General features: G+C 53.6%; 1 protein-coding gene across 1 annotated transcript in view; it reads right to left on the reverse strand.

The window, feature by feature from the left end:
* The window catches only part of TTC34 (tetratricopeptide repeat domain 34), a 136,456-nt gene that overhangs the window by 101,253 nt on the left and 11,552 nt on the right, over positions 1-23,651 (reverse strand). Inside the window, exons 3-5 of the mRNA XM_063103845.1 lie at positions 23,297-23,522; positions 21,945-22,149; positions 20,237-20,403 (exon numbers count right to left, since the gene is read on the reverse strand). Coding sequence (XP_062959915.1) covers positions 20,237-20,403; positions 21,945-22,149; positions 23,297-23,522 — 598 coding nt within the window. The remainder of the gene's footprint in view (positions 1-20,236; positions 20,404-21,944; positions 22,150-23,296; positions 23,523-23,651) is intronic.

Genomic DNA, 23,651 nt, shown 5'->3' on the forward strand with positions numbered 1-23,651 from the left:
CCCCAAGTTTTATGTATTAGAAACTTAGCCCCCACTTTGACTGTTCAAAGGGTGAGAATCCCTATTACGATAATGGAAAGGCAGAGCCATGAAGAGGTGATTGGATCGTAGGACCGTGCAGGAGTGAATGGGTGAATAATGGTGTTCAGGGGCGTGGTTCTGAGGGTTTTAAGAGAAGGAGAGAGTCTGCCTCTCTCTCTGCTCTCTCTGCTTCCACCATCTTGCAGTGTGAGACCCTTGGGTCACTGTTGCCACCCCCAGATGGACTCTGGATTTTCCAGCCTGAGAAACTGTAAGCAATGAATTTCGTTTTCATTATAAATCACACAGTTTCAAGTATTTTGTTATAAGCAACACAAAACTACGAATACACCGCCCAAGGTTAGCATGTGATACCATTTGAATAGCACCCCCCTCAGATGAGCACCTGACAGCCTTGGACAAGCACCCAGCACACCAGGTGAGCATGTGATAGGCTTGTATGAGCACCTCCCCCAGGTGAGCATCTGACAGCCGTGGACAGGCCCTCTCCCCAGGTGAGCACCTGACAACCCTGGAGAAACACCACGCAAGGTGAGTATCTGACAGCCGTGAAGAAGCACCTTGCAGGTGAGCTCTGACAGCCTTGGACAAGCACCGTCCCTATGTTAGATTCTGCCAGCCTTGAACAGACACTCCCCCACAGGTAAGCATCTTACCACCTTGGACAAACACACCCCTCAGGTGAGCATCGGACAGCTGTAGACCAGCAACCACCACAGGTGAGCATGTGACAGACTTGGACAAACACCACCTTCCAGGTGAACATCTTACAACCTTATATAAGCACCCCCGTCCCCCCCAGGTGAGCCTATGATGGCATTGGACTTGCACCTGCCATGGGTGAGCATCGGAAAGCCTTCGATAAGCAACCCCTCACCAGGTGAGCATCTGACAGCCCTGGACCAGCACCCACCACACCAAGTGAGCATCTGACAGCCTTGGACAAGCACCCACCACACCAAGTGAGCATCTGATAGGCTTGGACAAGCACCTTCCCTAGGTGAGCATGTGAAAGCCGTGGACAGGTCCTCTCCCCAGGTGAGCATCTGAGAACCCTGGAGAAACACCACCCAAGGTGAGCATCTGACAGCATTGGACAAGTTCTCCCCACCCCCCAGGTGAGCATCTGACAGCCCTGGAAAAACATCCCCTCCCTATGCAGGCGAGTTTAAGGCAGACATAGACAAACACACCCCACAGGTGAGCATCTCACAGTCTTGGACAAGCATCACCCCCAGGATGGCACCTGACAGCCTTGCAGAAGCAGACACCCAGGTGAACATCTGACATCCTTGGACAGGCACCCCCCAACAGGTGACATCTGACACATTTGGACACAGCACCCAGGTGAGCATCCGACAGCCTTGGGAAACAAGCCCTCTCCCCATTAGAGCATCCAGCAGCCTTGGACAAAGAACCCCCAGGTAAGAATCTGACAGCCTTGGACAAGCACACCCCCAGATGAGCTTCTGACAGCCTTGGACAAGCAATCCCAACACAGGGGAGCATCTAACAGCCCTGGACAAACAGACCAGTGAAGTGAACATCTGACACCCTTGGGAAAGCACAGCCCTAGGCGATCCTTGATAGCCATGGACCAGCAGTCCCCCCAGGTAAGCATCTCACAGTCTTGGACAAGCAATCCCAAGGCTAGACCAGGACGACATTGGACCAGCACCCCCTCCAGGTGACCATCTGACAGCCCTGGACAATCATGGCTCCAGGTGAGCATCTAACACCCTTGGACCAGCACCTCACCGAAGTAGCCATTGGACAGCCTGGAACAAGCATCCCCTCCCCAGGGGAGCATCTGACAGCCGTAGACTAGCAACCACCCCAGGTAAGCATCTGACAGTCTTGTAAAAGCACCCCACATTGGTAAGCCTCTGATAGCCTTGAAGAAGCACCCCGAGGTGAACTGCTGACAGAGTTAGACAAGCACCCTGCCCCCTGCCAGGTGAGCCTCTGACAGCCTGGAGCAAGGAGCCCACTCAGGTGAGTGACTGACAGCCTTGAAGCAGCACACCCCTCTGGGTTAGCATCTGACAGCCTTGGACAAGCACACCCTCAGGAGAGCTTCTGAAGTGCTGGGCAAGCATCACCCCCCCACCCCCCACCCAAGGTGAGCATCTCAAGGCCTTGAAAAACCACCACCTCCCTCAGTAAGCACCTGGCAGCCTTTGACCAGCATCCCCCGCACGGAGGGCATCTGACATCCTTAAACAAGCACCCTCACCAGATCAGCATGGGACAGCTTTAGACAAGCAGCCACCTGGGTGAGTCTGTGACAGCACCGGACGAGCACACCCCTTACTCAGAGAGAGCATCTGACCCTGGAACAGCAACCCCTTTCAGGTAACCATGTTAAAGCCTTGGACTAGCACCCCCCCAGGTAAGCATGTGACAGGATTGGGCTTGCACCCCCCAAAGTGAGCATCTGAAAACCTTGGATGAGGACCCCCACACCAGGAGAGCATCTGACAGCCCTGGACCAGTATACCCCACAGGTGAGCATCTAACAGCCTTGCACAAGCACCCCCCCGCAGGTGAGCATCTGACAGCCTTGGAGCAACACCCCCACATGTGAACATTTATCAGGCTTGTTCAAGAACCTGCCGCACCCTGGTAAGCATCGGACAGCCTTGGACAAGTACTCCTCCCCCCACCCCCCAATATGTAAGCACCCTGACCACTTTGGATAAGCATCCCCCAAAGGAAGTAGCTGACAGCCTTGAAGAAGCAGCCCCACAAAGGAACGCACGTGACAGTCTTGGATAGCTCCACTCCCCGGGTGAGCATTTGACGGTATTGGACCTGCATCCCCCCTGGTGAGCATCTGAAACCCTTGGATTAGCACCCCCCTGGGTTGAGCATCTGAAAGCCCTGCAACAGCAGCCTCATCTAGGTGAGCATCTTACAACCTTATACAAACACCCCTTGCAGGTGAGCATCTGACAGGATTGAACTTGCACCCCCCGCCAAGGTGAGCATCTGAAAACCTTGGATAAACGCCCCTACACCAGCATAGCATCTGACAGCCCCGGATCAGCATCCCCCATAGGTGAGCATCTGACAGCGTTGGACAAGCACTCTACCCCCTACCCAGGTGAGCATCTGATGGCTTTGGACAGACACCCCCATAGGTGAGCTTCTGACGGCATTGGAAAAGCACCCACCCAAGGTTAGCATGTGATGGCATTATTCTAGCACCCACCTCAGGTGAGTATCTGACAAAACAAACACACCCCACAGATTGACCATCTGACTGCCTTGGATGAACACATCCCCCAGGTGAGCAGCTGACAGCCTTAGACAATCCACTACCCGAGGTGAGCATGTGACAGACTTGGAAAAACACCACCTTCCAGGTGAACATCTTACAACCTTATTTAAGCGCCGCCCACCACCCCCAGGTTTGCCTATGATGGCGTTGGACATGTACCCGCCATGGATGAGCATCTGAAAGCCTTGGATAAGCACTCCCTCACCAGGTGAGCATCTGACAGCCCTGGACCCGCACACCCCTCAGATGCGCATCTCACAGCCCTGGACAAGCATGAACCCCTTGCTATCATTTGTCAGCCTTCAACAAGCACCCCTGCACAGGTGAGCATCTGCCCGCTTGGACGGAAACAAGCTTCAGGTAAGCATCTGACAGCCTTGGACAAACACCCCCCCCCCCAGGTGAGCATCTGACAGTCTTGGAAAAGAACCCCTCTGCAGGTGAGCATCTGACAGCCTTTGACCTCTACCCCTACCAATATGAGCATCTAACAACTTTAGAAATCGCCGCCTGTAGTGGATTGAATTATGTCCCCCCCAAAGTCACTGAAGTTTGAATTGTGTCCCCCAAGTTTTATGTATTAGAAACTTAGCCCCCACTTTGACTGTTCAAAGGGTGAGAATCCCTATTACGATAATGGAAAGGCAGAGCCATGAAGAGGTGATTGGATCGTAGGACCGTGCAGGAGTGAATGGGTGAATAATGGTGTTCAGGGGCGTGGTTCTGAGGGTTTTAAGAGAAGGAGAGAGTCTGCCTCTCTCTCTGCTCTCTCTGCTTCCACCATCTTGCAGTGTGAGACCCTTGGGTCACTGTTGCCACCCCCAGATGGACTCTGGATTTTCCAGCCTGAGAAACTGTAAGCAATGAATTTCGTTTTCATTATAAATCACACAGTTTCAAGTATTTTGTTATAAGCAACACAAAACTACGAATACACCGCCCAAGGTTAGCATGTGATACCATTTGAATAGCACCCCCCTCAGATGAGCACCTGACAGCCTTGGACAAGCACCCAGCACACCAGGTGAGCATGTGATAGGCTTGTATGAGCACCTCCCCCAGGTGAGCATCTGACAGCCGTGGACAGGCCCTCTCCCCAGGTGAGCACCTGACAACCCTGGAGAAACACCACCCAAGGTGAGTATCTGACAGCCGTGAAGAAGCACCTTGCAGGTGAGCTCTGACAGCCTTGGACAAGCACCGTCCCTATGTTAGATTCTGCCAGCCTTGAACGGACACTCCCCCACAGGTAAGCATCTTACCACCTTGGACAAACACACCCCTCAGGTGAGCATCGGACAGCTGTAGACCAGCAACCACCACAGGTGAGCATGTGACAGACTTGGACAAACACCACCTTCCAGGTGAACATCTTACAACCTTATATAAGCACCCCCGTCCCCCCCAGGTGAGCCTATGATGGCATTGGACTTGCACCTGCCATGGGTGAGCATCGGAAAGCCTTCGATAAGCAACCCCTCACCAGGTGAGCATCTGACAGCCCTGGACCAGCACCCACCACACCAAGTGAGCATCTGACAGCCTTGGACAAGCACCCACCACACCAAGTGAGCATCTGATAGGCTTGGACAAGCACCTTCCCTAGGTGAGCATGTGAAAGCCGTGGACAGGTCCTCTCCCCAGGTGAGCATCTGAGAACCCTGGAGAAACACCACCCAAGGTGAGCATCTGACAGCCCTGGAAAAACATCCCCTCCCTGTGCAGGCGAGTTTAAGGCAGACATAGACAAACACACCCCACAGGTGAGCATCTCACAGTCTTGGACAAGTATCACCCCCAGGATGGCACCTGACAGCATTGCAGAAGCAGACACCCAGGTGAACATCTGACATCCTTGGACAGGCACCCCCCAACAGGTGACATCTGACACATTTGGACACAGCACCCAGGTGAGCATCCGACAGCCTTGGGAAACAACCCCTCTCCCCATTAGAGCATCGAACAGCCTTGGACAAAGAACCCCCAGGTAAGAATCTGACAGCCTTGGACAAGCACACCCCCAGATGAGCTTCTGACAGCTTTGGACAAGCAATCCCAACACAGGGGAGCATCTGACAGCCGTAGACTAGCAACCACCCCAGGTAAGCATCTGACAGTCTTGTAAAAGCACCCCACATTGGTAAGCCTCTGATAGCCTTGAAGAAGCACCCCGAGGTGAACTGCTGACAGAGTTAGACAAGCACCCTGCCCCCTGCCAGGTGAGCCTCTGACAGCCTGGAGCAAGGAGCCCACTCAGGTGAGTGACTGACAGCCTTGAAGCAGCACACCCCTCTGGGTTAGCATCTGACAGCCTTGGACAAGCACACCCTCAGGAGAGCTTCTCAAGTGCTGGGCAAGCATCACCCCCCACCCCCCACCCAAGGTGAGCATCTCAAGGCCTTGAAAAACCACCACCTCCCTCAGTAAGCACCTGGCAGCCTTTGACCAGCATCCCCCGCACGGAGGTCATCTGACATCCTTAAACAAGCCCCCTCACCAGATCAGCATGGGACAGCTTTAGACAAGCAGCCACCTGGGTGAGTCTGTGACAGCACCGGACGAGCACACCCCTTACTCAGAGAGAGCATCTGACCCTGGAACAGCAACCCCTTTCAGGTAACCATGTTAAAGCCTTGGACTAGCACCCCCCCAGGTAAGCATGTGACAGGATTGGGCTTGCACCCCCCAAAGTGAGCATCTGAAAACCTTGGATGAGGACCCCCACACCAGGAGAGCATCTGACAGCCCTGGACCAGTATACCCCACAGGTGAGCATCTAACAGCCTTGCACAAGCACCCCCCCGCAGGTGAGCATCTGACAGCCTTGGAGCAACACCCCCACATGTGAACATTTATCAGGCTTGTTCAAGAACCTGCCGCACCCTGGTAAGCATCTGACAGCCTTGGACAAGTACTCCTCCCCCCACCCCCCAATATGTAAGCACCCTGACCACTTTGGATAAGCATCCCCCAAAGGAAGTAGCTGACAGCCTTGAAGAAGCAGCCCCACAAAGGAACGCACGTGACAGTCTTGGATAGCTCCACTCCCCGGGTGAGCATTTGACGGTATTGGACCTGCATCCCCCCTGGTGAGCATCTGAAACCCTTGGATAAGCACCCCCCTGGGTTGAGCATCTGAAAGCCCTGCAACAGCAGCCTCATCTAGGTGAGCATCTTACAACCTTATACAAGCACCCCTTGCAGGTGAGCATCTGACAGGATTGAACTTGCACCCCCCGCCAAGGTGAGCATCTGAAAACCTTGGATAAACGCCCCTACACCAGCATAGCATCTGACAGCCCCGGATCAGCATCCCCCATAGGTGAGCATCTGACAGCGTTGGACAAGCACTCTACCCCCTACCCAGGTGAGCATCTGATGGCTTTGGACAGACACCCCCATAGGTGAGCTTCTGACGGCATTGGAAAAGCACCCACCCAAGGTTAGCATGTGATGGCATTATTCTAGCACCCACCTCAGGTGAGTATCTGACAAAACAAACACACCCCACAGATTGACCATCTGACTGCCTTGGATGAACACATCCCCCAGGTGAGCAGCTGACAGCCTTAGACAATCCACTACCCGAGGTGAGCATGTGACAGACTTGGAAAAACACCACCTTCCAGGTGAACATCTTACAACCTTATTTAAGCGCCGCCCACCACCCCCAGGTTTGCCTATGATGGCGTTGGACATGTACCCGCCATGGATGAGCATCTGAAAGCCTTGGATAAGCACCCCCTCACCAGGTGAGCATCTGACAGCCCTGGACCCGCACACCCCTCAGATGCGCATCTCACAGCCCTGGACAAGCATGAACCCCTTGCTATCATTTGTCAGCCTTCAACAAGCACCCCTGCACAGGTGAGCATCTGCCCGCTTGGACGGAAACAAGCTTCAGGTAAGCATCTGACAGCCTTGGACAAACACCCCCCCCCCCCAGGTGAGCATCTGACAGTCTTGGAAAAGAACCCCTCTGCAGGTGAGCATCTGACAGCCTTTGACCTCTACCCCTGCCAATATGAGCATCTAACAACTTTAGAAATCGCCGCCTGTAGTGGATTGAATTATGTCCCCCCCAAAGTCACTGAAGTTTGAATTGTGTCCCCCAAGTTTTATGTATTAGAAACTTAGCCCCCACTTTGACTGTTCAAAGGGTGAGAATCCCTATTACGATAATGGAAAGGCAGAGCCATGAAGAGGTGATTGGATCGTAGGACCGTGCAGGAGTGAATGGGTGAATAATGGTGTTCAGGGGCGTGGTTCTGAGGGTTTTAAGAGAAGGAGAGAGTCTGCCTCTCTCTCTGCTCTCTCTGCTTCCACCATCTTGCAGTGTGAGACCCTTGGGTCACTGTTGCCACCCCCAGATGGACTCTGGATTTTCCAGCCTGAGAAACTGTAAGCAATGAATTTCGTTTTCATTATAAATCACACAGTTTCAAGTATTTTGTTATAAGCAACACAAAACTACGAATACACCGCCCAAGGTTAGCATGTGATACCATTTGAATAGCACCCCCCTCAGATGAGCACCTGACAGCCTTGGACAAGCACCCAGCACACCAGGTGAGCATGTGATAGGCTTGTATGAGCACCTCCCCCAGGTGAGCATCTGACAGCCGTGGACAGGCCCTCTCCCCAGGTGAGCACCTGACAACCCTGGAGAAACACCACCCAAGGTGAGTATCTGACAGCCGTGAAGAAGCACCTTGCAGGTGAGCTCTGACAGCCTTGGACAAGCACCGTCCCTATGTTAGATTCTGACAGCCTTGAACAGACACTCCCCCACAGGTGAGCATCGGACAGCTGTAGACCAGCAACCACCACAGGTGAGCATGGGACAGACTTGGACAAACACCACCTTCCAGGTGAACATCTTACAACCTTATATAAGCACCCCCGTCCCCCCCAGGTGAGCCTATGATGGCATTGGACTTGCACCTGCCATGGGTGAGCATCGGAAAGCCTTCGATAAGCAACCCCTCACCAGGTGAGCATCTGACAGCCCTGGACCAGCACCCACCACACCAAGTGAGCATCTGACAGCCTTGGAGAAGCACCCACCACACCAAGTGAGCAACTGATAGGCTTGGACTAGCACCTGCCCCAGGTGAGCATCTGAAAGCCGTGGACAGGTCCTCTCCCCAGGTGAGCATCTGAGAACCCTGGAGAAACACCACCCAAGGTGAGCATCTGACAGCATTGGACAAGTTCTCCCCACCCCCCAGGTGAGCATCTGACAGCCCTGGAAAAACATCCCCTCCCTATGCAGGCGAGTTTAAGGCAGACATAGACAAACACACCCCACAGGTGAGCATCTCACAGTCTTGGACAAGCATCACCCCCAGGATGGCACCTGACAGCCTTGCAGAAGCAGACACCCAGGTGAACATCTGACATCCTTGGACAAGCACCCCCCAACAGGTGACATCTGACACATTTGGACACAGCACCCAGGTGAGCATCCGACAGCCTTGGGAAACAAGCCCTCTCCCCATTAGAGCATCCAGCAGCCTTGGACAAACAACCCCGAGGTAAGAATCTGACAGCCTTGGACAAGCACACCCCCAGATGAGCTTCTGACAGCCTTGGACAAGCAATCCCAACACAGGGGAGCATCTAACAGCCCTGAACAAACAGACCACTGAAGTGAACATCTGACACCCTTGGGAAAGCACAGCCCTAGGCGATCCTTGATAGCCATGGACCAGCAGTCCCCCCAGGTAAGCATCTCACAGTCTTGGACAAGCAATCCCAAGGCTAGACCAGGACGACATTGGACCAGCACCCCCTCCAGGTGACCATCTGACAGCCCTGGACAATCATGGCTCCAGGTGAGCATCTAACACCCTTGGACCAGCACCTCACCGAAGTAGGCATTGGACAGCCTGGAACAAGCATCCCCTCCCCAGGGGAGCATCTGACAGCCGTAGACTAGCAACCACCCCAGGTAAGCATCTGACAGTCTTGTAAAAGCACCCCACATTGGTAAGACTCTGATAGCCTTGAAGAAGCACCCCGAGGTGAACTGCTGACAGAGTTAGACAAGCACCCTGCCCCCTGCCAGGTGAGCCTCTGACAGCCTGGAGCAAGGAGCCCACTCAGGTGAGTGACTGACAGCCTTGAAGCAGCACACCCCTCTGGGTTAGCATCTGACAGCCTTGGACAAGCACACCCTCAGGAGAGCTTCTCAAGTGCTGGGCAAGCATCACCCCCCCACCCCCCACCCAAGGTGAGCATCTCAAGGCCTTGAAAAACCACCACCTCCCTCAGTAAGCACCTGGCAGCCTTTGACCAGCATCCCCCGCACGGAGGGCATCTGACATCCTTAAACAAGCACCCTCACCAGATAAGCATGGGACAGCTTTAGACAAGCAGCCCCCTGGGTGAGACTGTGACAGCACTGGACCAGCACACCCCTTACTCAGGGAGAGCATCTGACCCTGGAACAGCAACCCCTTTCAGGTAACCATGTTAAAGCCTTGGACTAGCACCCCCCCAGGTAAGCATGTGACAGGATTGGGCTTGCACCCCCCAAAGTGAGCATCTGAAAACCTTGGATGAGGACCCCCACACCAGGAGAGCATCTGACAGCCCTGGACCAGTATACCCCACAGGTGAGCATCTAACAGCCTTGCACAAGCACCCCCCCGCAGGTGAGCATCTGACAGCCTTGGACCAACACCCCCACATGTGAACATTTATCAGGCTTGTTCAAGAACCTGCCGCACCCTGGTAAGCATCGGACAGCCTTCGACAAGTACTCCTCCCCCCACCCCCCAATATGTAAGCACCCTGACCACTTTGGATAAGCATCCCCCAAAGGAAGTAGCTGACAGCCTTGAAGAAGCAGCCCCACAAAGGAACGCACGTGACAGTCTTGGATAGCTCCACTCCCCGGGTGAGCATTTGACGGTATTGGACCTGCATCCCCCCTGGTGAGCATCTGAAACCCTTGGATAAGCACCCCCCTGGGTTGAGCATCTGAAAGCCCTGCAACAGCAGCCTCATCTAGGTGAGCATCTTACAACCTTATACAAGCACCCCTTGCAGGTGAGCCTCTGACAGGATTGAACTTGCACCCCCCGCCAAGGTGAGCATCTGAAAACCTTGGATAAACGCCCCTATACCAGTACAGCATCTGACAGCCCCGGATCAGCATCCCCCATAGGTGAGCATCTGACAGCGTTGGACAAGCACTCTACCCCCTACCCAGGTGAGCATCTGATGGCTTTGGACAGACACCCCCATAGGTGAGCTTCTGACAGCATTGGAAAAGCACCCACCCAAGGTTAGCATGTGATGGCATTATTCTAGCACCCACCTCAGGTGAGTATCTGACAAAACAAACACACCCCACAAAATGACCATCTGACTGCCTTGGATGAACACATCCCCCAGGTGAGTAGCTGACAGCCTTAGACAATCCACTACCCGAGGTGAGCATGTGACAGACTTGGAAAAACACCCCCTTCCAGGTGAACATCTTACAACCTTCTTTAAGCGCCCCCCCCCCCCAGGTTTGCCTATGATGGCGTTGGACATGTACCCGCCATGGATGAGCATCTGAAAGCCTTGGATAAGCACCCCCTCACCAGGTGAGCATCAGACAGCCCTGGACCCGCACACCCCTCAGATGCGCATCTCACAGCCTTGGACAAGCATGACCCCCTTGCTATCATTTGTCAGCCTTCAACAAGCACCCCTGCACAGGTGAGCATCTGTACGCATGGACGGAAACAAAACTCAGGTAAGCATCTGACAGCCTTGGACAAACACCCCCCCCCCAGGTGAGCATCTGACAGTCTTGGAAAAGAACCCCTCTGCAGGTGAGCATCTGACAGCCTTTGACCTCTACCCCTACCAATATGAGCATCTAACAACTTTAGAAATCACCGCCTGTAGTGGATTGATTTATGTCCCCCCCAAAGTCACTGAAGTTTGAATTGTGTGCCCCGAGTTTTATGTATTAGAAACTTAGCCCCCACTTTGACTGTTAAAAGGGTGAGAATCCTTATTACGATAATGGAAAGGCAGAGCCATGAAGAGGTGATTGGATCGTAGGACCGTGCAGGAGTGAATGGGTGAATGATGGTGGTCAGGGGCGTGGTTCTGAGGGTTTTAAGAGAAGGAGAGAGTCTGCCTCTCTCTCTGCTCTCTCTGCTTCTACCATGTTGCAGTGTGAGACCCTTGGGCCACTGTTGCCACCCCCAGATGGACTCTGGATTCCCCAGCCTGAGAAACTGTAAGCAATGAATTTCGTTTTCTTTATAAATCACCCAGTTTCAAGTATTTTGTTATAAGCAACACAAAACTACGAATACACCCCCCAAGGTTAGCATGTGATACCATTTGAATAGCACCCCCCTCAGATGAGCACCTGAAAGCCTTGGACAAGCACCCACCACACCAGGTGAGCATGTGATAGGCTTGTATGAGCACCTCCCCCAGGTGAGCATCTGACAGCCGTGGACAGGCCCTCTCCCCAGGTGAGCACCTGACAACCCTGGAGAAACACCACCCAAGGTGAGTATCTGACAGCCGTGAAGAAGCACCTTGCAGGTGAGCTTCTGACAGCCTTGGACAAGCACCGTCCCTATGTTAGATTCTGCCAGCCTTGAACAGACACTCCCCCACAGGTAAGCATCTTACCACCTTGGACAAACACACCCCTCAGGTGAGCATCGGACAGCTGTAGACCAGCAACCACCACAGGGGAGCATGTGACAGACTTGGACAAACACCACCTTCCAGGTGAAAATCTTACAACCTTACATAAGCACCGCCGCCCCCCCTCCCCCCGAGGTGAGCATATGATGGCATTGGACTTGCACCTGCCATGGGTGAGCATCTGAAAGCCTTCGATAAGCAACCCCTCACCAGGTGAGCATCTGACAGCCCTGTACCAGCACCCACCACACCAAGTGAGCATCTGACAGCCTTGGACAAGCATCCACCACACCAAGTGAGCATCTGACAGCCTTGGACAAGCACCCACCACACCAAGTGAGCATCTGACAGCCTTGGACAAGCACCCACCACACCAAGTGAGCATCTGACAGCCTTGGTCAAGCACCCACCACACCAAGTGAGCATCTGATAGGCTTGGACAAGCACCTTCCCCAGGTGAGCATGTGAAAGCCGTGGACAGGTCCTCTCCCCAGGTGAGCATCTGAGAACCCTGGAGAAACACCACCCAAGGTGAGCATCTGACAGCATTGGACAAGTTCTCCCCACCCCCCAGGTGAGCATCTGACAGCCCTGGAAAAACATCCCCTCCCTATGCAGGCGAGTTTAAGGCAGACATAGACAAACACACCCCACAGGTGAGCATCTCACAGTCTTGGACAAGCATCACCCCCAGGATGGCACCTGACAGCCTTGCAGAAGCAGACACCCAGGTGAACATCTGACATCCTTGGACAAGCACCCCCCAACAGGTGACATCTGACACATTTGGTCACAGCACCCAGGTGAGCATCCGACAGCCTTGGGAAACAACCCCTCTCCCCATTAGAGCATCCAGCAGCCTTGGACAAACAACCCCCAGGTAAGAATCTGACAGCCTTGGACAAGCACACCCCCAGATGAGCTTCTGACAGCCTTGGACAAGCAATCCCAACACAGGGGAGCATCTAACAGCCCTGAACAAACAGACCACTGAAGTGAACATCTGACACCCTTGGGAAAGCACAGCCCTAGGCGATCCTTGATAGCCATGGACCAGCAGTCCCCCCAGGTAAGCATCTCACAGTCTTGGACAAGCAATCCCAAGGCTAGACCAGGACGACATTGGACCAGCACCACCTCCAGGTGACCATCTGACAGCCCTGGACAATCATGGCTCCAGGTGAGCATCTAACACCCTTGGACCAGCACCTCACCGAAGTAGGCATTGGACAGCCTGGAACAAGCATCCCCTCCCCAGGGGAGCATCTGACAGCCGTAGACTAGCAACCACCCCAGGTAAGCATCTGACAGTCTTGTAAAAGCACCCCACATTGGTAAGCCTCTGATAGCCTTGAAGAAGCACCCCGAGGTGAACTGCTGACAGAGTTAGACAAGCACCCTGCCCCCTGCCAGGTGAGCCTCTGACAGCCTGGAGCAAGGAGCCCACTCAGGTGAGTGACTGACAGCCTTGAAGCAGCACACCCCTCTGGGTTAGCATCTGACAGCCTTGGACAAGCACACCCTCAGGAGAGCTTCTCAAGTGCTGGGCAAGCATCACCCCCCCACCCCCCACCCAAGGTGAGCATCTCAAGGCCTTGAAATACCACCACCTCCCTCAGTAAGCACCTGGCAGCCTTTGACCAGCATCCCCCGCACGGAGGGCATCTGACATCCTTAAACAAGCACCCTCACCAGATAAGCATGGGACAGCTTTAGACAAGCAGCCACCTGGGTGAGTATGTGACAGCACTGGACCAGCACACCCGTTCCTCAGGGAGAGCATCTGACCCTGGAACAGCAACCCCTTCCAGGTAACCATGTTAAAGCCTTGGACTAGCACCCCCCCAGGTAAGCATGTGACAGGATTGGGCTTGCACCCCCCAAAGTGAGCATCTGAAAACCTTGGATGAGGACCCCCACACCAGGAGAGCATCTGACAGCCCTGGACCAGTATACCCCACAGGTGAGCATCTAACAGCCTTGCACAAGCACCCCCCCGCAGGTGAGCATCTGACAGCCTTGGACCAACACCCCCACATGTGAACATTTATCAGGCTTGTTCAAGAACCTGCCGCACCCTGGTAAGCATCTGACAGCCTTGGACAAGTACTCCTCCCCCCACCCCCCAATATGTGAGCACCCTGACAACTTTGGATAAGCCTCCCCTGAAGGAAGTAGCTGAGAGCCTTGAAGAAGCACCCCCACAAAGGAACGCACGTGACAGTCTTGGATAGCTCCACTCCCCGGGTGAGCATTTGACGGTATTGGACCTGCATCCCGCCTGGTGAGCATCTGAAACCCTTGGATAAGCACCCCCCTGGGTTGAGCATCTGAAAGCCCTGGAACAGCAGCCTCATCTAGGTGAGCATCTTACACCCTTATACAAGCACCCCTTGCAGGTGAGCATCTGACAGGATTGAACTTGCATCCCCCGCCAAGGTGAGCATCTGAAAACCTTGGATAAACGCCCCTACACCAGTACAGCATTTGACAGCCCCGGATCAGCATCCCCCATAGGTGAGCATCAGACAGTGTTGGATAAGCACTCTACCCCCTACCCAGGTGAGCATCTGATGGCTTTGGACAGACACCCCCATAGGTGAGCTTCTGACGGCATTGGAAAAGCACCCACCCAAGGTTAGCATGTGATGGCATTATTCTAGCACCCACCTCAGGTGAGTATCTGACAAAACAAACACACCCCACAGATTGACCATCTGACTGCCTTGGATGAACACATCCCCCAGGTGAGCAGCTGACAGCCTTAGACAATCCACTACCTGAGGTGAGCATGTGACAGACTTGGAAAAACACCCCCTTCCAGGTGAACATCTTACAACCTTCTTTAAGCGCGCCCCCCCCCCAGGTTTGCATATGATGGCATTGGACATGGACCCGCCATGGGTGAGCATCTGAAAGCCTTGGATAAGCACCCCCTCACCAGGTGAGCATCAGACAGCCCTGGACCCGCACACCCCTCAGATGCGCATCTCACAGCCTTGGACAAGCATGACCCCCTTGCTATCATTCGTCAGCGTTCAACAAGCACCCCTGCACAGGTGAGCATCTGCCCGCTTGGACAGAAACAAGCCTCAGGTAAGCATCTGACAGCCTTGGACAAGCACCTCCCCTAGGTGAGCATCTGACACCCAGGCCAAGGTCCCTGCTACAAAGTTAAACTTCTGACAGCTCTGAAAAAGCACACCCCCACTGGTGAGCGTCTGATAGCCTTGAAGAAGCAGCACACCCAGGTGGGCGTCTTACCGTGTTGGACAAGCACCCCACAGAGTTGCGCGTATGACAGCCTTGAAGAAGCAGCACCCCCGAGGTGAGCATCTCACAGCCGTGAAGCAGCACCTTGCAGGTGAGCTTCTCACAGCCTTGGACAAGCACCCTCTCCATGTTAGTTTCTGCCAGCCTTGAAGAGGCACTCCCGCACAGGTAAGCATCTTACCACCTTGGACAAACACACCCCTCAGGTGAGCATCTGACAGCTGTAGACCAGCAACCACCATAGGTTAGCATGTTAGAGCCTTGAAAGGCACCCCCAAGTTTAGCATGTGAGGGCATTGGACTAGCACTCCCGTCAGGTGAGCATCTGACGGCTGTGGATAAATACACCCCACAAGTGAGCACTGAGAGTCTTAGACAAGTACCTGGCTCATGTGTGCATCTGACAGCCTTGGACAGGCATCCCCCACCAACGCTAGTATTGGACATCTTTGGAGAAGCACTCTCGAAGGAGAGCACTTGACAGCTTCAAACAAACACCCCCACAAAGGAGAGCATGTGACAGCCTTGGACAAGCACCCGTACCCCAGGTCTGCATGTGAAAGTGTTGGACCTGCACCCCCTACAGGTGAGCATCTGACAGCCCTGGAGAAGCATCCCCAGTCCAGGTGAGCATGTCAGCCTTGGAGAAGTTCTTTGCCCATTTTTGAATTGGGTTGTTCATTTGTTTTTGTTGTTGTTGAGTTTTAGACATTTTTTCTGTATTCTGCACATTAAGTCCTTATCAGTTTTATGATTTGTAAATATTTTCCTCCATCCTGCAGGTTGCCTTTTTGCTTTGTGAATAGTGACCTTTGGTGCACAAGATTTTAAAATTTTCATAAAACTTAATTTGCCTATTTTTTCTTTTGTTACCTGTGGCTTTGGTGTCATAACCCAGAAATTATCATCATATCCAATGTCATGAAGCTTTTGACCCCTGTTTTCTTCTATGAGTTTTATAGTTTTAGGTCCTAAATTTCAGACAGATCTATTTTGAGCTAAGTTTTGAATACGGTGTGAGATAAGGGTCCAGCTCCATTCTTTCACATGCAGTTTTCCCAGCACCATTTGTTGAAGACTGTTCCTTCCCCAATGAATGGTCTTGGGACCTTTGTCAAAAATCATTTGTCCGTGTACGCGAGGGTTTATTCAGGGCTCTCTATTCTATCCCATTGGTCTGTGTCTGTCTTTACCAGCACCAGACTATTTGATGACTGTAGCTTTGTTGTAAGTTTTTAAACCAGGACATGTGAGAGCTCCAGCTTTGTTCCTCTTCTTCAGGATTGTTTTAGCTATTCAGGGTTTCTTGAGATTCCATATGAATTCTAGAAGGGGACTTTCTATTTCTGCAAATAATGTCATTGGTGTTTGGACAGCAGTTGCATCAAATCTGTTGATCACTTTGAGTACCACCGACACCTTAACAATGTTAAGTCTTCTAATCCATGAATGTGGAGTGTGTTTCCATTTATTTATGTCTCTAATTTCTTTCAGCAATGTTTTGTAGTTTTCATATCTTTTACTTCCTTGGTTAAATTAATTCCTAAGTACTTTATTATTTTTGATGCTACTGTAAATGGAACTGTTTTCTTAATTTCCTTTTCAGACTGTTCATTGTTAGTGGATAGAAATGCAACTGATCTTTGTGTGTTGACTTTGTATTTTACTTTGCTGAATTAATTTCTCAGTTCTAACAGGGTTTATTTTTTTTTTAATCTTTAGGGTTTTCTACATATAACACCATGCCATCTGTGAACAGATAGTTTTACTTCTTCCTTCCCAGTTTTGATGTCTTGTATTTCTTTTCCTTGCCTAATTGCTTTGGCTAAACTTCCAATGCTATGGGAAACAGAAGTGGTGAAAGCAGGCATCATTGCCTTGTTCCTCATCTTAGAGGAAAAGCTTTCCTCTTTTTTCTTTTCTTTTTTATGATTATTTTTTATTTATTGAATCAAAATCGATTATGCATATTTTGGGGGTTGAACACTGAGATATGCCGATCAAATCAATATCACTAGCATATTTATTGTTACAAATTGTAATTCTTGTTTATGCCCCTTGTCCAATCTCTCCCCATCTCCCCTGCCCCTCCCCCCTCTAATCACCCTAGATTTCTTCTCTCCTTCTGAAAGAGTCATGGTTTACTCTGTTTTGTTATGGTTACTCTGTTGATTTGTTGCCTAGATGATCTGTCCAATGCTAAGAGGTGTGATCAGGTCCCGCAATATTATCATAGAGCAGCTGCTTCTTCTGTCACTCTGAAACGGGTTTTGTGGAGAGAGACATCCTCTTCTTTTCTTTGTCTCTGCTGGTGACGATCCTTGTGTCAATGCACTTGAGTGGCTGGTGGACCATCTGCGTGGTGGCTGTGGTGTCTAGTCACTTTTGCAGCAGCCATGGTTATTGTGGTGGCTGTGGTGGGCCACCCACGTGGAGGTGCTGCTTTTGGCATGCTCCTTGGCACTGGCCGCATGCCTGGTTTTGGGGTGTGTTTGGTCCCCTTCTCCATGTCCCGGGTCCCTGGGAGGGCCCCGAGGTACTGGCGCAGTGTGCCTGGTGGGAGGAGGGTCTGGTCCCCTTCTCCATACCTCGGGTACCCAGGTGGACCCCGAGGTGCTGGCGTTTTGTGCCTGGTGTGGGAGGAGGGTCCAGTCCCCTTCCACATGCCTCTGGGCCGGGTGGGCCCCAAGGTGTTGGCACGGTGTCCCTGGTTGTGGGAGAGAGGTCCAGTCCCCTTCTCCTTGCCTCGGGTCCCTGAGTGGGCCCCGAGGTACTGGCATGGTGTGCCTTGTTGTGGGAGGAGGATCTGGTTCCTGGCTCTGTGCCTTGGGTCACTGGGTGGGACCCAAGGTGCTGGCGTGGTGTTCCTGGTTGTGGGAGGGTAGTCTGGTCCCCTTCTCCATGCCCTGGGACTGTGGGCAGGCCCTGAGGTGCTGGCATGGTGTGCCTGGTTGTGGGAGAGAGGACCAGTCCCCTTCTTCATGCCCCGGGTCCCTGGGTGGGCTCTGAGGTGCTGGCATGTTGTGCCTGGTTGTGGGAGGGTGGTCTGGTCCCCGACTCCATACCCTGGGTCCCTGGGTGGGCCCCAAGGTGCTGGCTCAGTGTGCCTGGTTGTGGGAGGGTGGTCTGATCCCCAACTCCATAAAAAGCTTTCCTCCTTTCACCACTGAGTGGGATGCTTGCTGTGGGTTTTTCTTACATGACTTTTATTATGTGGAGGCAGTTTTTTCCTATTTCTAGTTTGTTGAGTGTTTTTATCATGAAAGGGTGTTGAATTTTGTCAAATGCTTTTTCTGCATCAGTTGAGAAGATCATGTGTTTTTTCTTCTTTATTCAGTTAATGTGGTATATTACATTGACTATTTTCATACGTGGAACCGTCCTTGCATTCCAGGAATAAATCCCACTTGGTCATGGTGTATAATCCTTTTAATGTGCTTTTGGTTGGCTGGTATTTTGTTGACAAATTTTACATCCGTGTTATAAGGGATACTGGTCTGTAGTTTCTTGTGGTGTCTTTGTCTGGCTTTAGTATCAGGGCAGTGCTGGCCTCAGAATGAGTTAGGAGGTGTTTCTTCCTTTTCAATTTTTAAGAAAAGTTTGAGAAGGATTGATGTGAATTCTTCTCTAAATGTTTGGTGAACTTATCACGAATCATGAGGGTCCAGCGCTTTTCTTTGTCAGATGATTTTTGGTGATTGATTCAATCTCCTTACTAGCTATAGGTCTATTCAGATTTTCTATTTTTCCAGAGTTTAGTCTTAGTAGCTCTTGTGTTTCTAGGAATTTGTCCATTTCATCTGGGTTACCCAATTTGTGGGTGACAGTTGTTCATACTACTCTCTTATAATCTTTTTATTTCTGTAGAACCGGTAGTTATGTCCCCAAGCTCATTTCCGACTTTAGAATTTGAGTCCTCTCTCTCTTTTTCAGTCCGTCTAGGTAAAGGTTTGCCAATTTTGATCTTTTCAAGAAGCCAACTTTTGTTTTTTTTGATTTGCTCTATGTTGTTTCTCTCTGCTCTGATCTTTATTATTTCTCTCCTTCTGCTAACTTTGGGTTTCGTTTGTTCTTTCACTAGTGGAAGCATTTATAGCTAATCTCTCCCTCTGCGCTGCTTTTGTCGTGTCTCATAAGGTTTGGTGTGTTGTGTCTCATTTTCATTCATCTCTTAAGTATTTCCTAATTTCCCTCGTGGTTTTTTCTTTGATCCATTGGTTGTTCAGCAACCCTCACCTTTTACAGAGGAGGAAACTGAGGCACACAGAGGTAAAATGATTTGGCTGAGGTTACCTAACAGGACCTGGACCCCACTCTTCTGGGCTCCAGTGCCAGTGCTCAGAGAGCAGGGCAGGGTGACATGGGTCCCCAGGGTGACAGCATGTCACTTGGAGCACAGTGGCAAAAAAGAGATGTCCATAAATAAACAAACAAAACAGAAATAGTCTTCCCAGCGCCCAGGTCTCGCCCATCTGAATGGGACCCTTTCATTTTGAACTGGAGCGGTTTCTGCAGAAAGTCTTAAACATATAGATGTCTGAATTGAAAAGCAGGTGAATTGAGTTCAGATCAGAGCTGCAGGGTCTCTGTCCCTGTTCCATGGCAGACATGACTCACTTATTCCTGTTGAGCAGGTCCTCTAGCCCTTTTCAACAAATGGGTCCGGGTGGCCCGCACCCATGCAGCTGATGGGACACCTCCTGTCAACACCCCTGAGGAATTACTTTAAGCTAGGGAGGCCGTCTAGTACCTCGGAGGGCTTGCACATCCACCCATTCAGACTGCGGCTGGGAGGCATGGGGACTCCAGACAGAAGGCAGGGCTCTCCGAAACTGGGTTTGTGAGGTTGAGGCTCTTGTGCCCCGAGGTGCAGGTGGGGTGCAGATGGGCATATTGCTGCTCATGTGGCCTGACTGCTCCCTCCCTCTTGGATCCCCCTGCCCCCTGCTTGCCCAGTCCCAGCACCTGCAGCTGGTCCAGGGCCAGGTGCACGAGTGCCCGTCCACATAGTGCCTGCACGTTGCCCGGCTCGCCCCGCAGCACCGAGTTGAAGTCAAACATGGCCGTCTTCTTCTGGCCCAGGAACGCATAACAGCGGGCTCGGGTGAGGAGGGACTCGCTGACCTGGCTCCCTGGAGGAGGGGGTGCTGTCAGGGCATGACTGTGGCTGGGCCCCTCATTCAGCATCCCTCCCAGTGCCCAACCTGGGTTGGACAGAGTGTGTACAAGCTTCAGGGCACACCTGGGGAGCCCACACACCACTGGGCACCAAGACACACACACAGGTTGCCCAGCCAGGGTGGGTGGCGTCTGGGAGGAGGGGGCACTCCGGCTGCACCTGAGGTGAGGCCAGGTGAAGGGCGAGGAGAGAAAGGGTCCTGGGGTCAGGGCACAGAATGGCAGGAAGCCATGCTCCCTCGACTTCCACATCCAGCACAGCAACGACCGCTGAGCTGCTGACAGAAGCTGCCCAGGCTCCCGAGCCAGGGTGGAGGGGGCGGCAGCCTCAGCCACGACTGCCCAACATCTGCATCCAGCCCAGCCACAGCCGAACCACTGCTGGAAGCCCCCTGGGCTCCCCGGCCAGAATGAGGCGGGTGCCACAAGCCTTGACCACGCCCTGCTTCCTCCTCCTCCCACCCTCTCCCCACCCCTCCCCCTCTCCCCCTCCGCCCAATTGCCCTACAACCACGTCTTAGAATGTAAAAAAGAATGGCAAGAAGCGGAAGTTGTGAGACTTGGATGTGGGGCAGCCTGAGAGGAGCCCTCCAAACTCTGGGCATAGAAGCCCCTCCTTAAAGAGGACGCCACCACCACGCCCCTTTGGGGTGTCTGTCCAGTGACAAACAGGGAACAACACGCTGGGTTCTGCAGGCCCCCCATTCAGGGCCACATCCGCCCTGCCAGTGCATGTGGGGCTTGTACTCTGCACCAGGCGCCATCCAGCGCTGTCCAAGAACTAGTTCAGTTAATACCCACTGCCACCCCATGCGGGCTGCCCTGCTGCCCACTCTAAGAGTGACGAGGTGCCCAGTAAGTGTACGTGCAGAAGTCCACCCAGCTGTCTGATCCCGGGTCCACACTGTCAAACTCCCTGCACCCCAGGAACTCGCTGAGAGTCTGTGGGAAAGTCCCTTCCCTCTGAGTACCCCGTGCCTGCACCACAGCACTAAGAACGCGCAACTCCAGTATGCACAGGGCACTCCCCAGGCCCAGAGGCTGATGCGGGCAGCACCCCAGCCTCCAGTGTCCAGGATGGGGTGTGGCGGGGTGGCTCGGCCAAGCGGGAGGCCAGGTGCACACACGAAGCCTGTCAGTGTTTGAAGGAAGGGCTTAGGGGAGCTGGGACCTCGCCTTCCTAGAGGGAGAGGCCCGGCTGGGAGAGGACCCTTCTACCCTCAGGGCCAGGGCCAGAGTAGGGTACAGCTCCAGTTTCAGCTGGTGCTGACTGCTCTCTCAGGCCTCGATATGTTCACTTAGGCGGCCAGGGCCTCCACTCAAGCTGTCCTTAGCGAGCAGCCCGTCCACCCCATGGGTGCTTCCACAGCACATGCATCTGTGCTGCAAGTTCTCAGACCCCCATGTCCCTAACCCCCAGCACAGCAGAGGCTCCTCATCCCCCCATGTACCTGGCACAGGATTGGACCCCCAGGGCCAGGTGGGCAGCTCCTACCTGCTGCAAAGATGGCCAGAGAGAGGTAGGCGATGGCCTCCCTGGTGTGGGTTCTGCTGTCGGCCCCGCCCGGCCGTGCCCGCAGGATGGCCAGGGCCTGTGCATGGCAGTGATGCCACAGCAGCTGCCGGTCCTCATGGTGGAAGACGTCCAGGGTGGGTTGGAGGCAGGCCGTGTCCCCAGACTGGATCACCTTCTTCACCAGCTGCAGGGGCAGGAGCAGGGTCGCGGCCACCGTCATCCCATGTCAGCCCCCACTGTCAGGACACCCCACCCCCGCCAGGCCCTCTCTCTGTTTCCGTGAGCCTGGGTGGCTTTCAGTCTATTCTGAGCACGAGAAGGTTTGCCATGGGTTGTAGCATGGCCACCTGAGCTTTTGGGGGCATTTTTGTCTCCTCATAGTCTGGGGGGTGGTTCACAGAGGGCATGGACTGTGTGTCCCCAGCTTGGAGCACAGGAAAGGGCGAGGACAGGGAGGTGGGAGCTCTGGGCTGCAGTTGGAGCCTGCTCCTCTGCTGCCCTCAGTGAGCCGGATGAGAAGCATAAGGAAGGGGCTTTCACATCATAAAGTGACAGGGGCTCCATGGAGTTGCTCAGAAGTCACCAAAGCCCCGCACAGGCCAAGCAGGCCTGCTCCCCACCAAGGAGCCCTGGTGCTGCCCCCTGCCGGCCGCGGGTGCACACGCCAGTCCCGAGCCGAGCAGGAAGGTGGTTCCAGGGCATCCTTCCCTCCCACCCTTTCCACGCAGGACGAGATCAGGAGACCAAGCCAGGCCAGAGCGTAAGGAAGAAGCTCACAGGTCTTGCAGCCCGGGGTCCCTAAGCCTGAAATCCCCCTGGAATGTAACTTGCTGACCAGGTTCAAACAGGAAGCCTCCATGACACCCGAGGCAGGTCAGCTTCTGCCTTTCCTGGGAGCGGAAAGGCCTCAGAGGCAGACCGGGTCGAGGCCGGGGGCCCCACTGCTACCCACCCTGAGGAAGGTCACGTCCAAGCCTAGTCTACGTGGGAGACTTGGGGAGAAGCTTGGCCTACAACTGATTCTTGGCCCCCTTTCTTTGTAACCAGAGCAAAAGCAAATACAAAGAACCCACTGCATGCAGGAAACCCGCCAGGCCCGGGGGTACCTGCTCTGGCTAATTCCCACAACAACCTGCAAGGCACAGACGAGGAGACCAAGGGTCAGACAGGTGAGGGCCCGTTGCAGTGGCAGAGTTGGGGCTGAACAAAGTTTGTCTGCTCCAAAGTCCAGGTTGTGGGATGCAGAGAAAGGGCCATGGGAGGCCTGGTGCCTTTCACAGAGATGTGCCCCATTTCTACCTGCCCTCTGTGACCCACCTGGGCCTCCTCACCTGGTTGGCATCATAGAAGAAGCCTCTCCGCAGCTGCAGCAGGGCCAGCCGCACCAGCACAGGGGCTGCCCGGGGCCTCCGGGAGAGGGCCACCAGCAGGGCCTTGTGGGCATCATCCAGGCGGCCCAGACGGTACAGGGCATCAGCTGCCAGGAGACGGGAGGCCTCGTCCTCTGTGTCCAGCTCCATCAGCAGTGTGGCTAGCTGGTACACGCCATAGGCATCCCTGTGGAGAGAGCGGCTCGGGGTGGGGGGCCCCTTCCCTGCACCCCTTTTACCTGCCCACGTGCTTAGGCCACAGGTAAATCCTGTCCCCGTGCACCTGTCCTGGGCAGCCTCCTTCCTGCTGGACTGC

This window comes from Cynocephalus volans, chromosome 8 (genome assembly GCF_027409185.1).
Source record: "Cynocephalus volans isolate mCynVol1 chromosome 8, mCynVol1.pri, whole genome shotgun sequence".
Classification (NCBI taxonomy): domain Eukaryota; kingdom Metazoa; phylum Chordata; class Mammalia; order Dermoptera; family Cynocephalidae; genus Cynocephalus; species Cynocephalus volans.